Source organism: Coregonus lavaretus (assembly GCF_964263955.1).
Source record: "Coregonus lavaretus genome assembly, contig: HAP1_SCAFFOLD_1194, whole genome shotgun sequence".
In the NCBI taxonomy this organism is placed as follows: domain Eukaryota; kingdom Metazoa; phylum Chordata; class Actinopteri; order Salmoniformes; family Salmonidae; genus Coregonus; species Coregonus lavaretus.
The window spans coordinates 15,001-30,536 of NW_028163407.1; the positions used below are offsets into that span (position 1 = coordinate 15,001).

The window sequence follows — 15,536 nt, forward strand, 5'->3', positions numbered from 1 at the left end:
TATGTGTGTCCAGTTTGTGTGTTTGTTCAGTGTGTGTGTGTGTGTGTCCTTTGTGTGTGTTTACAGTGTGTGTATGTGTGTCCAGTGTGTGTGTGTGTCCAGTGTGTGTGTGTCCGTGTTTGTGTCCAGTGTGTGTCCGTGTTGTTTGTCCAGTATGTGTTTATGTGTCCAGTGTGTGTGTGTGTGTGTGTTCAGTGTGTATGTGTGTGTTTGTGTTTGTCCAGTGTGTGTGTGTCCAGTGTGTGTGTGTGTCCAGTGTGTGTGTGTGTGTGTGTGTGTGTGTGTGTTTGTCCAGTGTGTATATGTGTGTCCATTTTGTGTGTGTCCAGTGTGTGTGTATGTCTAGTGTGTGTGTGTGTGTGTGTGTGTCTAGTGTATGTGTGTGTGTCTAGTGTTTGTGTGTTTGTCCAGTGTGTGTGTGTGTCCAGTGTGTGTGTCCAGTGTGTGTGTTTACAGAGTGTGTGTTTGTGTGTGTGTGTGTGTGTCCAGTGTGTGTGTGTGTGTTTGTGTGTGTGTCTAGTGTGTATGTGTGTGTGTCCAGTGTGTGTGTGTGTGTGTGTGTTTGTCCAGTGTGTGTGTGTGTGTGTCCATTGTGTGTGTGTGTCCAGTGTGTGTGTGTTTGTCTAGTGTGTGTGTGTTTGTCAAGTGTGTGTGTGTGTCTAGTGTGTGTGTGTCCAGTGTGAGTGTGTGTGTGTCCAGTGTGTGTGTTTGTCCAGTGTGTGTGTGTGTGTCCTTTGTGTGTATGTGTCCAGTGTGTGTGTTTACAGTGTGAGTGTGTGTGTCCAGTGTGTGTGTGTGTGTGTCCAGGGTGTATGTGTGTCCAGTGTGTGTGTGTGTGTTCAGTGTGTGTGTGTGTTTGTGTTTGTCCAGTGTGTGTGTGTCCAGTGTGTGTGTGTGTCCAGTGTGTGTGTGTGTGTGTGTTTGTCCAGTGTGTATATGTGTGTCCATTTTGTGTGTGTCCAGTGTGTGTGTATGTCTAGTTTGTGTGTGTGTGTGTCTAGTGTATGTGTGTGTGTCTAGTGTTTGTGTGTTTGTCCAGTGTGTGTGTGTGTCCAGTGTGTGTGTTTACAGTGTGTGTGTGTGTTTGTGTGTGTGTCCAATGTGTGTTTGTGTGTGTGTCCGGTGTGTGTCCTGTGTGTGTGTGTGCGTGTGTGTGTGTGTGTCCAGTGTGTGTCCAGTGTGTGTGTGTGTTTGTGTGTGTGTCCAGTGTGTGTCCAGTGTGTGTGTGTGTGTGTGTCCAGTGTGTGTCCAGTGTGTGTGTGTGTTTGGGTGTGTGTCCAGTGTGTGTTTGTGTGTGTGTCCGGTGTGTGTCCAGTGTGTGTGTGTGCGTGTGTGTGTGTGTCCAGTGTGTGTGTGTGTGCGTGTGTGTGTGTCAAGTGTGTGTCCGTGTGTGTGTGTGTGTGTGTGTGTGTCCAGTGTGTGTGTGTGTGTGTTTGTCCAATGTGTGTGTGTGTCCATTGTGTGTGTGTGTCCAGTGTGTGTGTGTATGTCTTGTGTGTGTGTGTGTGTCCAGTGTGTGTGTTTGTCCAGTGTGTGAGTGTGTGTCCTTTGTGTGTATGTGTCCAGTGTGTGTGTTTACAGTGTGTGTGTGTGTGTGTGTGTGTGTCCAGGCTGTGTGTGTGTGTGTGTCCAGTGTGTGTGTGTGTCCAGTGTGTGTACACACGACACACACACACACTGGACACACACACACACACACACACACACACACACACACACACACACACACACACACACACTCACTGGACACACACACACACACACACACACACACAGGACACACACACACACACACACACACACACTGGACACACACACTGGACACACACACACACACACACACAAACACACACACACACTGGACACACATACACACACACACACACACACACACACACACACACGGTCAGCATATAACTTAGTCCAAGTGGTGGTCAGAATGTTTGTCTTACCTAGCCTGATAACTCCAACATGTCTGATATGAACATTGACATAAACCCTCTACATACTTGAGTTTCTCCAGTCTGCAGTGTGGATCCTCCAGTCCAGCAGAGAGCAGTCTGACTTTTGAGTCTCCTGGGTGATTGTAGCTCAGATCCAGCTCTCTCAGGTGTGAGGGGTTTGACTTCAGAGCTGAGACCAGAGAAGCACAGCCTTCCTCTGTGACTAGACAGCCTGACAGCCTGCAAAGAGTCAAATCATATTAAAACCACACTGCTATTCTTTGGTGGTGAAAATAGTGGCAGTATATTTTTTCAACATATTCAGATACATCAGTGTCCTGAAACCTGCCATATGTATTCATAAATTAATGTATCATTATTAGAAATTATCATAATATTGCTTGTAGAGAAAAACATGTATAGTACAAATATTTGAGTAGACTGACCAGAGCAGTTTAAAAAGCAGTATCAGTCAAAAGACAGACAGTGAGGTATCAGATTTAGATTGTATTGAGTATACAGTCCACACCATATCTATTTTGACAGTGAAGCTAACATTTTAAATGTGGCTCTGTACTCCAACATTTTGGATTTGAGATCAAATGTTTCATATGATGTGACAGTATATAATGTCACCTTTTATTTGATGGTATTTTCATACATTTCTGTTTCACCATTTAGAAATGAAAGCACTTTATGTATCTAGTCCCCCCATTTGAAGAAGTCATAAGTATTCTGACCAATTCACTTATAGTGTATTAAAGTAGTCAAAAGTTGAGTATTTGGTCTCAAACTCGTTGGTTGCATTTGCAGTTTGTTTTGGTCGTGTTTTGGGTTATGTTTTGTCCAATAGTAACTGAATGGTGGATGATGACTGGAGTAATTTTCTGTCTAAGTGAGTAGATAACATGTTTCTAAACACTACTAAATTAATCCTAATGATGACATGATTAATAAAAATCATGAATGAATCATGAATAATAATGAGTGAGAAAGTTACAGAGGCTACAACAAAACATGCTAACCTCTCACCATTACCAATAACAGAGGGGGTATGATCCTTGTTCCTCTGTAACTTTCTCATTCATCATCATTCACGATTCATTCATCATTATTCATAATCATGGTAGCATCCACATGAATGTAGAAGTGTTCAGAAACATCTTCTATTCTTACTGACAATACAAGTGAAGTGACTCCAAAATGACAGGACATTATTCACCATTCAGTTTCTATTGGGAAAAACATAATCCAAAACACAACCAAGACAAACTGCAAATGTTTTCAACAAGTTTGTAGAATCACAGGCTTGATGTAATCACTGCAGGTAAGGAATATGGGACCAAATACTAAACTTTTGACTAAATGAATTTGTCCAAATAATTACGACTTCTTCAAATGGGAGAACGAGATACGTAAAGTGCTTTCGTATCTAAACACTAAAACAGATATGTATGAAAAACCTCAAATAAAAGGTGACATTCTGTACTGTTGCCTAATATGAAACATTCTATCTGAAATCCAAAATGATGGAGCATAGCACCAAATGTAAAACTGTAAGCTTCACTGTGCAAACACATATGGTGTGGACTATGTGTGCCTGGTAAACACATGTGGATCTGGTGAACAGTTATCACTTGTTGACCAACTACAGGAATACTGACCTCAGAGTCTCCAGTTTACAGTGGGGATTCCCCAGTCCAGCAGAGAGCAGCTTCACTCCTGAATCCTTCAGGTCATTGTTACTCAGATCTAGCTCTCTCAGGTGTGAGGGGTTTGACTTCAGAGCTGAGACCAGAGAAGCACAGCCTTCCTCTGTGACTAGACAGCCTGACAGCCTGCAAAGAGTCAAATCATATTAAAATCACACTGCTATTCTTTGGCGGTGAAAATAGTGGCAGTATATATTTTCAACATATTCAGATATATCAGTGTCCTGAAACCTGCCATATCTATTCATAAATGAATGAATGTATCATTATTAACAATAACAAATTATCAAAGTATTGCTTGTAGATAGAAAAATATAAAGTACAAATATTTGAGTAGACTGACCAGACCAGTTTAAAAAGCAGTATCAGTCAAAAGACAAACAGTGAGGTATCATATTTAGATTGTATTGAGTATACAGTCCACACCATATCTATTTTGACAGTGAAGCTAACATTTTAAATGTGGCTCTGTACTCCAGCATTTTAGATTTCAGATCAAATGTGTCATATGAGGTGACAGTATATAATGTCATATTTTATTTGAGGGTATTTCAATACATATCTGTTTCACCGTTTAGAAATGAAAGCACTTTATGTATCTAGTCCCCCCATTTGACGAAGTCAAACATATTCTGACCATTTCACTTATAGTGTATTAACGTAGTCAAAAGTTTAGTATTTGGTTGTAAACTCGTTGGTTGCATTTGCAGTTTGTTTTGGTTGTGTTTTGGGTTATATTTTGCCCAATAGTAACTGAATGGTGGATGATGACTGGAGTAATTTTCTGTCTAAGTGAGTAGATAACATGTTTCTAAACACTACTAAATGAATCCTGATGATGCCATGATTAAGAAAAATCATGAATGAATCAAGAATAATAATGAGTGAGAAAGTTACAGAGGCTACAACAAAACATGCTAACCTCTCACCATTACCAATAACAGAGGGGGTATGATCCTTGCTCCTCTGTAACTTTCTCATTCATCATCATTCACGATTCATTCATCATTATTCATAATCATGATAGCATTCACATGAATGTAGAAGTGTTCATAAACATCTTCTATTCTTACTGACAATACAAGTGAAGTGACTCCAAAATGACAGGACATTATTCACCATTCAGTTTCTATTAGGAAAAATATAATCTATAACAAAACCAGGACAACTGCAAATGCATTCAACAAGTTTGTATAATCACAAGCTTGATGTAATCACTGCAGGTAAGGAATATGGGACCAAATACTAAACTTTTGACTAAATGAATTTGTCCAAATAATTACGACTTCTTCAAATGGGAGAATGAGATACGTAAAGTGCTTTCGTATCTAAACACTAAAAACAGATATGTATGAAAAACCTCAAATAAAAGGTGACATTCTGTACTGTTGCCTAATATGAAACATTATATCTGAAATCCAAAATGCTGGAGCATAGCACCAAATTTAAAACTGTAAGCTTCACTGTCCAAACACATATGGTGTGGACTAAGTGTACCTGGTAAACACATGTGGATCTGGTGAACAGTTATCACTTGTTGACCAAATACAGGAATACTGACCTCAGAGTCTCCAGTTTACAGTGGGGATTCCCCAGTCCAGCAGAGAGCAGCTTCACTCCTGAATCCTTCAGGTCATTGTTACTCAGGTCCAGCTCTCTCAGGTGTGAGGGGTTTGACTTCAGAGCTGAGACCAGAGAAGCACAGCCTTCCTCTGTGACTAGACAGCCTGACAGCCTGCAAAGATTCAAATCCTATTAAAACCACACTGCCTATTCTTTGGTGGTGAAAATAGTGGCAGTATATTTTGTCAACATTTTCAGATACATCAGTGTCCTGAAACCTGCCATATCTACTTATAAATGTATCCTTATTAAAAATGTAAAATGATCAAAGTATTGCTTGTAGAGAGAAAAAAATTAAGTACTAATATTTCAGTAGACTGACCAGAGCAGCTTAAAAAGCAGTATCAGTCAAAAGACAGACAGTGAGGTATCAGATTTAGATTGTATTGAGTATACAGTCCACACCATATCTATTTTGACAGTGAAGCTAACATTTGAAATTTGGCTCTGTACTCCAACATTTTGGATTTGAGATCAAATGTTTCATATAAGGTGACAGTATATAATGTCACCTTTTATTTGAGGGTATTTTAATACATATCTGTTTCACCGTTTAGAAATGAAAGCACTTTATGTATCTAGTCCCCCTATTTGAAGAAGTCATAAGTATTCTGATCAATTCACTTATAGTGTATTAAAGTAGTCAAAAGTTGAGTATTTGGTCCCAAACTCGTTGGTTTCATTTGCAGTTTGTTTTGGTTGTGTTTTGGGTTATGTTTTGCCCAACAGTAACTGAATGGTGGATGATGACTAGATTAATCTTCTGTCTAAGTGAGTAGATAACATGTTTCTAAACACTACTAAATGAATCTTTATGATGCCATGATTAAGAACAATTATGAATGAATCATGAATAATAATGAATGAGAAAGTTACAGAGGCTACATCAAAACATGCTAACCTCTCACCATTACCAATGACAGAGGGGGTATGATCCTTGTTCCTCTGTAACTTTCTCATTCATAATCATTCACGATCCATACATGAATGTAGAAGTGTTCAGAAACATCTTCTATTCTTACTGACAATACAAGTGAAGTGACTCCAAAATGACACAGGACATTATTCACCATTCAGTTTCTATTGGGAAAAACATAATCCAAAACACAACTAAAACAAACTGCAAATGCATTCAACAAGTTTGTAGAATCACAAGCTTGATGTAATCACTGCAGGTAAGGAATATGGGACCAAATACTAAACTTATGACTACTTTAATACAATATAAGTGAATATGTCCAAATTATTACGACTTTTTCAAACGGGAGAACTAGACACATAAAGTGATTTCATTTCTAAACAGTAACACAGATACGTATGAAAATATCCTCAAATAAAAGGTGACATTATATACTGTCGCCCAATATGAAACATTCTATCTCAAATACAAAATGCTGGAGCATAGCACCAAATAATTTTAAACTGTAAGCTTCACTGTCCAAACACATATGGTGTGGACTAAGTGTACCTGGTAAACACATGTGGATCTGGTGAACAGTTATCACTTGTTGACCAAATACAGGAATACTGACCTCAGAGTCTCCAGTTTACAGTGGGGATTCCCCAGTCCAGCAGAGAGCAGCTTCACTCCTGAATCCTTCAGGTCATTGTTACTCAGGTCCAGCTCTCTCAGGTGTGAGGGGTTTGACTTCAGAGCTGAGACCAGAGAAGCACAGCCTTCCTCTGTGACTAGACAGCCTGACAGCCTGCAAAGATTCAAATCCTATTAAAACCACACTGCCTATTCTTTGGTGGTGAAAATAGTGGCAGTATATTTTGTCAACATTTTCAGATACATCAGTGTCCTGAAACCTGCCATATCTACTTATAAATGTATCCTTATTAAAAATGTAAAATGATCAAAGTATTGCTTGTAGAGAGAAAAAAATTAAGTACTAATATTTCAGTAGACTGACCAGAGCAGCTTAAAAAGCAGTATCAGTCAAAAGACAGACAGTGAGGTATCAGATTTAGATTGTATTGAGTATACAGTCCACACCATATCTATTTTGACAGTGAAGCTAACATTTGAAATTTGGCTCTATACTCCAGCATTTTGGATTTGAGATCAAATGTTTCATATGAGATGACAGTATATAATGTCACCTTTTATTTGAGGGTATTTTCATACATATCTGTTTCACCGTTTAGAAATGAAATCACTTTATGTATCCAGTCCCCCTATTTGAAGAAGTCATAAGTATTCTGACCAATTAACTTATAGTGTATTAAAGTAGTCAAAAGTTTAGTATTTGGTCTGTCGTAGAATTACAACATTATGTTAATCACACCTTTACAGTAGGTTGCGAAAGTATTCTCAATTGGATTGAGGTCTGTGCTTTGACTAGGCCATTCCAAGACATTTAAATGTTTCCCCTTAAACCACTCGAGTGTATGCTTAGGGTCATTGTCCTGCTGGAAGGTGAACCCTCAAGAATTTCCCTGTATATAGCACCATCCATCATTCCTTCAATTCTGACCAGTTTCCCAGTCCCTGCCGATGAAAAACATCCCCACAGCATGATGCTGCCACCACCATGCTTCACTGTGGGGATGGTGTTCTCGGGGTGATGAGAGGTGTTGGGTTTGCCCCAGACATAGCGTTTTCCTTGATAGCCAAAAGCTCAATTTTAGTCTCATCTGACCAGAGTACCTTCTTCCATATGTTTGGGGAGTCTCCCACATGGCTTTTTGCTTCTTTTTTTCTTAAAGCAATGGCTTTTTTCTGGCCACACTTCCGTAAAGCACAGCTGTGTGGAGTGTACGGTTTAAAGTGGTCCTATGGACAGATACTCCAATCTCCGCTGTGGAGCTTTGCAGCTCCTTCAGGGTTATCTTTGGGCTCTTTGTTGCCTCTCTGATTAATGCCCTCCTTGCCTGGTCCATGAGTTTTGGATTGATGGTTGTATAATGCAAGGTATCATGGTATGGATGGTTGTGAGGAGAACCCTCCCTCCAGGTGATTAATTAACACCCAACTTCATAAATTAAGGCAAAGACTTAGTGTCCTATGTTGCATTAGTATGTCTGTATAAACAAGCAGTAAATGAACTGGAGACAGATATTTGGCTCCATGTAAATCTTGATGTCTGTTACATGAGAGCACAATGTACCTTTGTATAATTTCACGTATCTGTTCTTCGTCACAAGGACTCAGGAAGACTATAAAGAGTTGTAAACGAATCCTGTTTATTTTTGGGCTTTAACTCGACACCTTAACTGTAACCTTAGCTTTAACTCGGTGACTGTTAACACTCCATTACTGCAGTAATTAATAAAGCTAAATTGCTTTGAGGAAATCTAAAAGTCTCTCCTTTGATTCGAATAATTACCACGACAGTTCCCATATTCCTTGCCGACAATGACTAAATCAAGCTTGTGACTGCCATGATTAAGAAATATCATGAATGAATCATGAATAATAATGAATGAGAGAGTTACAGAGGCTACAACAAAACATACTAACCTCTCACTATTAACATCAAATAAAAAGGTGACATTCTGTAATGTCGCCTAATATGGAACATTTTATCTCAAATCCAAAATTCTGGAGCATAGCAAAACATTTAAAACTGTAAGCTTCACTGTCCAAACACATATGGTGTGGACTATGTGTGCCTGGTAAACACATGTGGATCTGGTGAACGGTTATCACTTGTTGACCAAATACAGGAATACTGACCTCAGAGTCTCCAGTTTACAGTGGGGATCCCCCAGTCCAGCAGAGAGCAGCTCCACTCCTGAATCCTCCAGGTCATTGTTACTCAGGTCCAGCTCTCTCAGGTGTGAGGGGGATGAATACTTTTGCAAGGCACATCTAATTTCCAGTGTCTAGTGTCAGTGTTTATGTTAAAGGTGAATCAACAGTTACTACATCCATTTTTGGGTCCACATCCATTTTTGTACTTATTAATTAATGATATCTACCCATTGATTCAGAAAATAATATAACTTATAAATGCCTCATGAGCTTAGTTCAACTGCCATGACCGACTTTGGGAAGCTCTGCTCAGCAGAACCCAAAATACACTTTTTTTTTTTTACTCCAAACACTGTAAAGCCTCAAAACATGGTTAAAACTATAGTTTTTGTACCATGGATGGTCAGTCTTAGCATCCATCCTCTGTCTATACATTTATGTGGATACATTTCTCCATCCCAAGCCCAGCTTTTTTACCAAAACAGTGGCAGGGAAGACACTTTGTGGGTGGGTGGGTGGGTGGGTGGGTGGGTGGGTGGGTGGATGGATGGATGGATAACTGTGAAGTAATGAGTGACCATTTTAGAAAATCATGGGACATATATTTTTGCTGCTTGTAGCCTATAACTGATGCTTCGTGGTCTTATGCTGCCATCTATTGGAAATTTAGCAATTAAAAGTTATTAATTCACATAAAGACATTGGTGAGGCAGCTGAGAAATAAAGTGTATTTTTCTTGTTAATTCCTTAGATCAGTCTCAAACCTGCCCCACCTATCCCACGCCAATTGCTGGACTTTCACATAGAGGTTACTAGGTCAACCAGTTCAAACCACATTTGAAAAATAAAACAAATGTGTCTTATTTATCAAGTGTTCTGCCTTGCAATAACAAATATCATAAAATAACTAATAACAACAAAAAAAACGCAAAACAATAGTGAGAAAGTTACAGAGGCTACAACAAAACATGCTAACCTCTCACCATTACCAATCCTTGTTCCTCTGTAACTGTCAAGGTAGATGTAGGTGGGTGTGGTGGTGGAATCAGGCGCAGGACGCAGAACGTTAGTCCAACAGACTTTAGTTGATGCACACGAAAACAATCACAAACACACGCCCTGAGGCGAGACTCCGCACGTAGGCGAAAATAACGGGCGCACTAACAGGTGCGACAAAAACACTCCAAACAATGGAGAATATAGCTCAACCGAGCAAACAGTAGAAATCCAGCCTACCGGCACGACAGTAAAACAATCACACACAAACACTAGACAAACACAACGAGAACTTATAGGACACTAATTACACTAAACGATAACAGGTGTACACCAATCAGACAAAAGCAAACGAACATAGAAACATACAACGGTGGCAGCTAGTATTCCGGAGACGACGAACGCCGAAGCCTGCCCGAGCAAGGACGAGAGGCAGCCTCGGCCGAAACCGTGACAGTAACTTTCTCATTCATCATCAATCACGATTCATTCATGATTATTCATAATCATGGTAGCATCCACATGAATGTAGAAGTGTTCAGAAACATCTTCTATTTTTACTGACAATACAAGTGAAGTGACTCCAAAATGACAGGACATTATTCACCATTCAGTTTCTATTGGGAAAAACATCATCCAAAACACAACCAAGACAAACTGCAAATGTATTCAACAAGTTTGTAGAATCACAAGCTTGATGTAATCACTGCAGGCAAATAATATTGGACCAAACACTAAACTTTTTACTAAATTAATTTGTCCAAATAATTACGACTTTTTCAAATGGGAGAACTACATACATTAAGTGCTTTCATTACTAAACGGTAAAATATATATGTATGAATACCTCTAACTAAAAGGTGACATTCTGTACTGTTGCCTAAAATGAAACATTATATCTCAAATCCAAAATGTTGGAGCATAGCACCAAATGTAAAACTGTAAGCTTCACTGTCCAAACACATATGGTGTGGACTGTGTGTGCCTGGTAAACACATGTGGATCTGGTGAACAGTTATCACTTGTTGACCAACTACAGGAATAGTGACCTCAGAGTCTCCAGTTTACAGTGGGGATTCCCCAGTCCAGCAGAGAGCAGCTTCACTCCTGAATCCTTCAGGTCATTGTTACTCAGATCCAGCTCTCTCAGGTGTGAGGGGTTTGACTTCAGAGCTGAGACCAGAGAAGCACATCCTTTCTCTGTGACTCCACAGCCTGACAGCCTGACAGAGAGATCATCATTATTTCACAAACTGTTAATTTAACACCAGTAGTGTAGAAGGACAATGGCAGATGCATTTGGTTTATTCTCTTAAACAACATATAGATTCATCTTCTGTCTCCTAGAATTGTATGGTCATATTGTTATACTAATGTGAACATCAATGCATTGATTCAATATGTTTTTCAATAATACATATATTTCTCTAAACTGAATATTTCTTCCTGATGATTAGTACTTAAATGTCATTTTATGTACTCACAGAGCAGCTCTGGAGGCTTTGACCACTGGCAGCAGCCTCAGAAGACCTTCCTCTGATCTGGAGTATTTCGTCAGGTCAAACACATCCAGCTCCTTTTCTGAAGTCAGCAACACAAAGACCAGAGCTGACCACTGTGCAGGTGACAGTTTGGCTTTTGAGAGACTTCCTGATCTCAGGTATCTTTGGATCTCCTCCACTAGAGAATGGTCATTCAGTTCATTCAGACAGTGGAACAGATTGATGCACCTCTCTGGAGAGGGATTCTTCCTGATCTTCACCTTGATGTACTTGACTGTTTCTTCATGGCTCTGTGAGCTGCTTCTTGTCTTTGTCAGTAGACCTCGTAAGTGCTTCTGATTGGACTCCAGTGAGAGGCCCAGAAGGAAGCGGAGGAACAGGTCCAGGTTTCCTGTCTCACTTTGTAAGGCTTTATCCACAGCACTCTTGTAGAAAGTAGTGCTGTAGTGTCTTCACTACTCTAGACAGTAGTGTCTTCACTGACATTTTCAACATGTCCCTGACTGAGTCTGTAATACCAACATGTTTCAAGCAGACCACCATAGTCCCCGTGCCCAAGAACTCTAAGATAACCTGCCTAAATGACTACCGACCCGTGGCACTGACGTCTGTAGCCATGAAGTGCTTTGAAAGACTGGTCATGGCTCACATCAACAGCATAATCCCAGAAACCCTAGACCCACTCCAATTTGCATACCGCCCCAACAGATCGACAGATGATGCAATCTCTATCGCACTCCACACTGCCCTTTCCCACCTGGACAAGAGGAACACCTACGTGAGAATGCTATTCATTGACTACAGCTCAGCATTCAACACCATAGTGCCCTCAAAGCTCATCACTAAGCTAAGGATCCTGGGACTAAACACCTCCCTCTGCAACTGGATCCTGGACTTCCTGACGGGCCGCCCCCAGGTGGTAAGGGTAGGTAACAACACATCTGCCACACTGATCCTCAACACGGGGGCCCCTCAGGGGTGCGTGCTCAGTCCCCTCCTGTACTCTCTGTTCACCCATGACTGCATGGCCAGGCACGACTCCAACACCATCATTAAGTTTGCCGACGACACAACAGTGGTAGGCCTGATCACCGACAACGATGAGACAGCCTATAGGGAGGAGGTCAGAGATCTGGCCGTGTGGTGCCAGGACAACAACCTCTCCCTCAACGTGACCAAGACAAAGGAGATGATTGTGGACTACAGGAAAAAAAAGAGGACTGAGCACGCCCCCATTCTCATCGACGGGGCTGTAGTGGAACAGGTTGAGAGCTTCAAGTTCCTTGGTGTCCACATCACCAACGAACTATCATGGTCCAAACACACCAAGACAGTCGTGAAGAGGGCACGACAAAGCCTATTCCCCCTCAGGAGACTAAAAAGATTTGGCATGGGTCCTCAGATCCTCAAAAAATTCTACAGCTGCACCATCGAGAGCATCCTGACTGGTTGCATCACCGCCTGGTATGGCAACTGCTTGGCCTCTGACCGCAAGGCACTACAGAGGGTAGTGCGTACGGCCCAGTACATCACTGGGGCAAAGCTCCCTGCCATCCAGGACCTCTATACCAGGCGGTGTCAGAGGAAGGCCCTCAAAATTGTCAAAGACTCCAGTCACCCTAGTCATAGACTGTTCTCTCTGCTACCGCACGGCAAGCGGTACCGGAGTGCCAAGTCTAGGTCCAAAAGACTTCTCAACAGCTTCTACCCCCAAGCCATAAGACTCCTGAACAGCTAATCATGGCTACCCGGACTATTTGCACTGCCCCCCCACCCCATCCCTTTTACGCTGCTGCTACTCTGTTAAGTATTTATGCATAGTCACTTTAACTCTACCCACATGTACATATTACCTCAACTAGCCGGTGCCCCCGCACATTGACTATGCAACGGTACCCCCCTGTATATATAGCCTCCCTACTGTCACTTTATTCTATTGTATATATAGCCTCCCTACTGTCACTTTATTTTTTACTTCTGCTCTTTTTTTCTCAACACTTTTTTGTTGTTGTTTTATTCTTACTTTTTTGTTTAAAATAAATGCACTGTTGGTTAAGGGCTGTAAGTAAGCATTTCACTGTAATGTCTGCACCTGTTGTATTCGGCGCATGTGACCAATAAAATTTGATTTGATTTGATTTGATTTGAAGTAACTTTACGCTTGTGTCTGAACCTCACAAAAAAGTGTCTGGATGTTGATTGAGATTCATCCATTAGATTATCATTGTTGTTGATGAATGAGAGGAACACATATACAGCAGCCAGAAACTCCTGAATGCTCAGATGCACGAAGCAGTACACCTTTTCATGGTACAGCCCACATTCCTCTTTAAAGATCTGTGTGCACAATCCTGAGTACACTGAGGCTTCATTGACATCAATGCCAGCCTCTTTCAGGTCTTCTTCATAGAAAATCAGATTGCCATTCACAAGCTGTTGAAAAGCCAGTTTTCCCAGTGACAGAATGCTCTCTTTATTCCAGTGTGGACCTGTCTCTTCTTTCCCAAGATACTTTTCATTCTTCTGTTTGGTATGAAACTCCACAAGGTGTGTGTACATCTCAGTCAGAGTCTTGGGCATCTCTTCTCTCTGGTCTGTACTCAACATGTGTTCAAGGACTATTGCAGAAATCCAACAAAAGACTGGAATATGGCACATGATGTGGAGGCTCCTTGATGTCTTTATGTGTGAGATGATTCTGCTGGCCAGGTCCTCATCACTGAATCTCTTCCTGAAGTACTCCTCCTTCTGTGGGTCATTGAACCCTCGTACCTCTGTCACCTGGTCAACACACACTGAAGGGATCTTATTGGCTGCTGCAGGTCGGGTAGTTATCCAGAGGAGAGCAGAGGGAAGCAGATTTCCCTTGATGAGATTTGTCAGCAGAACATCCACTGAGGTTGACTCTGTGACGTCACAACAGATCTTGTTCTTCTGGAAGTCTAGGGGCAGTCGGCACTCATCCAGACCATCAAAGATGAACAGAACTTTGAACTTGTCGTAGTTGGAGATTCTTGATTCTTTGGTTTCGATTGAGAAGTGATTGAGAAGTTCAATCAAAGTGTGTTTATCCCCGTTCATCAAATTCAGCTCCCGAAAAGGGAATGAAAATACAAATTGGACATCCTGATTTGCTTTTCCTTCAGCCCAGTCCAGAATGAACTTCTGCACAGAGACTGTTTTTCCAATGCCAGCGACTCCCTTTGTCAGCACAGTTCTGATAAGTTTGTCTTGTCCAGTTAAGGGTTTGAAGATGTCGTTACATTTGATTGCGGTCTCTGGTCTTTCTTGTTTCCTGGTTGTTGTCTCAATCTGTCTCAGCTCATGTTCATTATTGACCTCTCCTGTTCCACCCTCTGTGATGTAGAGCTCTGTGTAGATCTTATTGAGAAGTGTTGGGTTTCCTTGTTTAGCGATCCCCTCAAATACACATTGAAACTTCTTCTTTAGATTAGATTTGAGTTCACGTTGGCAAATCACAGCATGCTCATCTGAATCTAGAAATAACACAGAGGATATTAATTTTACGTCTGTTTTAATGCCTACAGTATTCTAGGACTGTTATAACATTTTAAATTATAATCATTTCTTCGCTTAACTGACTGTATAAATGTGTAAATGTTTTCATAATGCATTACAGACTGGTGTGACTGATTTATATAATTGTTGGTATTCTCTCTCTCTCTCTCTCTCTCTCTCTCTCTCTCTCTCTCTCTCTCTCTCTCTCTCTCTCTCTCTCTCTCTCTCTCTCTCTCTCTCTCTCTCTCTCTGTCTAAATTCATCAAAACAACACATCCCTGCTGCTACTTGATGAGGTCACTAGGTGTTGTGTTAAGGATGCTACAATATCATTGAGTTACACAGCTACTTTAGCTGTACTTTAGCTACAGCTTTTAAATGTTCTAAAACAGCATTCAACATGAGGCAGACAGCTCTTACTTTTCTCCAGTGTGTCAGCAAGCTCCTTCTGGTTCATTTTCCTCAGGACGTGCAGTGTGATCTTCAGAGCCCCCTCTCTGGCACTGCTCTCCTGCTTCTCATCTTCAGCATCCACCACTTC

General features: G+C 41.0%; 1 protein-coding gene across 1 annotated transcript in view; it reads right to left on the reverse strand.

Annotated features, from left to right (window-relative positions):
- Positions 1-15,536, reverse strand: part of LOC311118178 (NLR family CARD domain-containing protein 3-like) — a gene marked incomplete at its 5' end in the record, with an annotated part of 18,661 nt that extends 3,125 nt beyond the window's left edge. The window contains 9 exons of the mRNA XM_084193033.1: positions 2,010-2,183; positions 3,608-3,781; positions 5,217-5,390; positions 6,811-6,984; positions 8,961-9,049; positions 11,041-11,197; positions 11,459-11,901; positions 13,655-14,973; positions 15,416-15,536. Of these exons, the coding sequence (XP_084049159.1) occupies positions 2,010-2,183; positions 3,608-3,781; positions 5,217-5,390; positions 6,811-6,984; positions 8,961-9,049; positions 11,041-11,197; positions 11,459-11,901; positions 13,655-14,973; positions 15,416-15,536 (2,825 nt within the window). The remainder of the gene's footprint in view (positions 1-2,009; positions 2,184-3,607; positions 3,782-5,216; positions 5,391-6,810; positions 6,985-8,960; positions 9,050-11,040; positions 11,198-11,458; positions 11,902-13,654; positions 14,974-15,415) is intronic.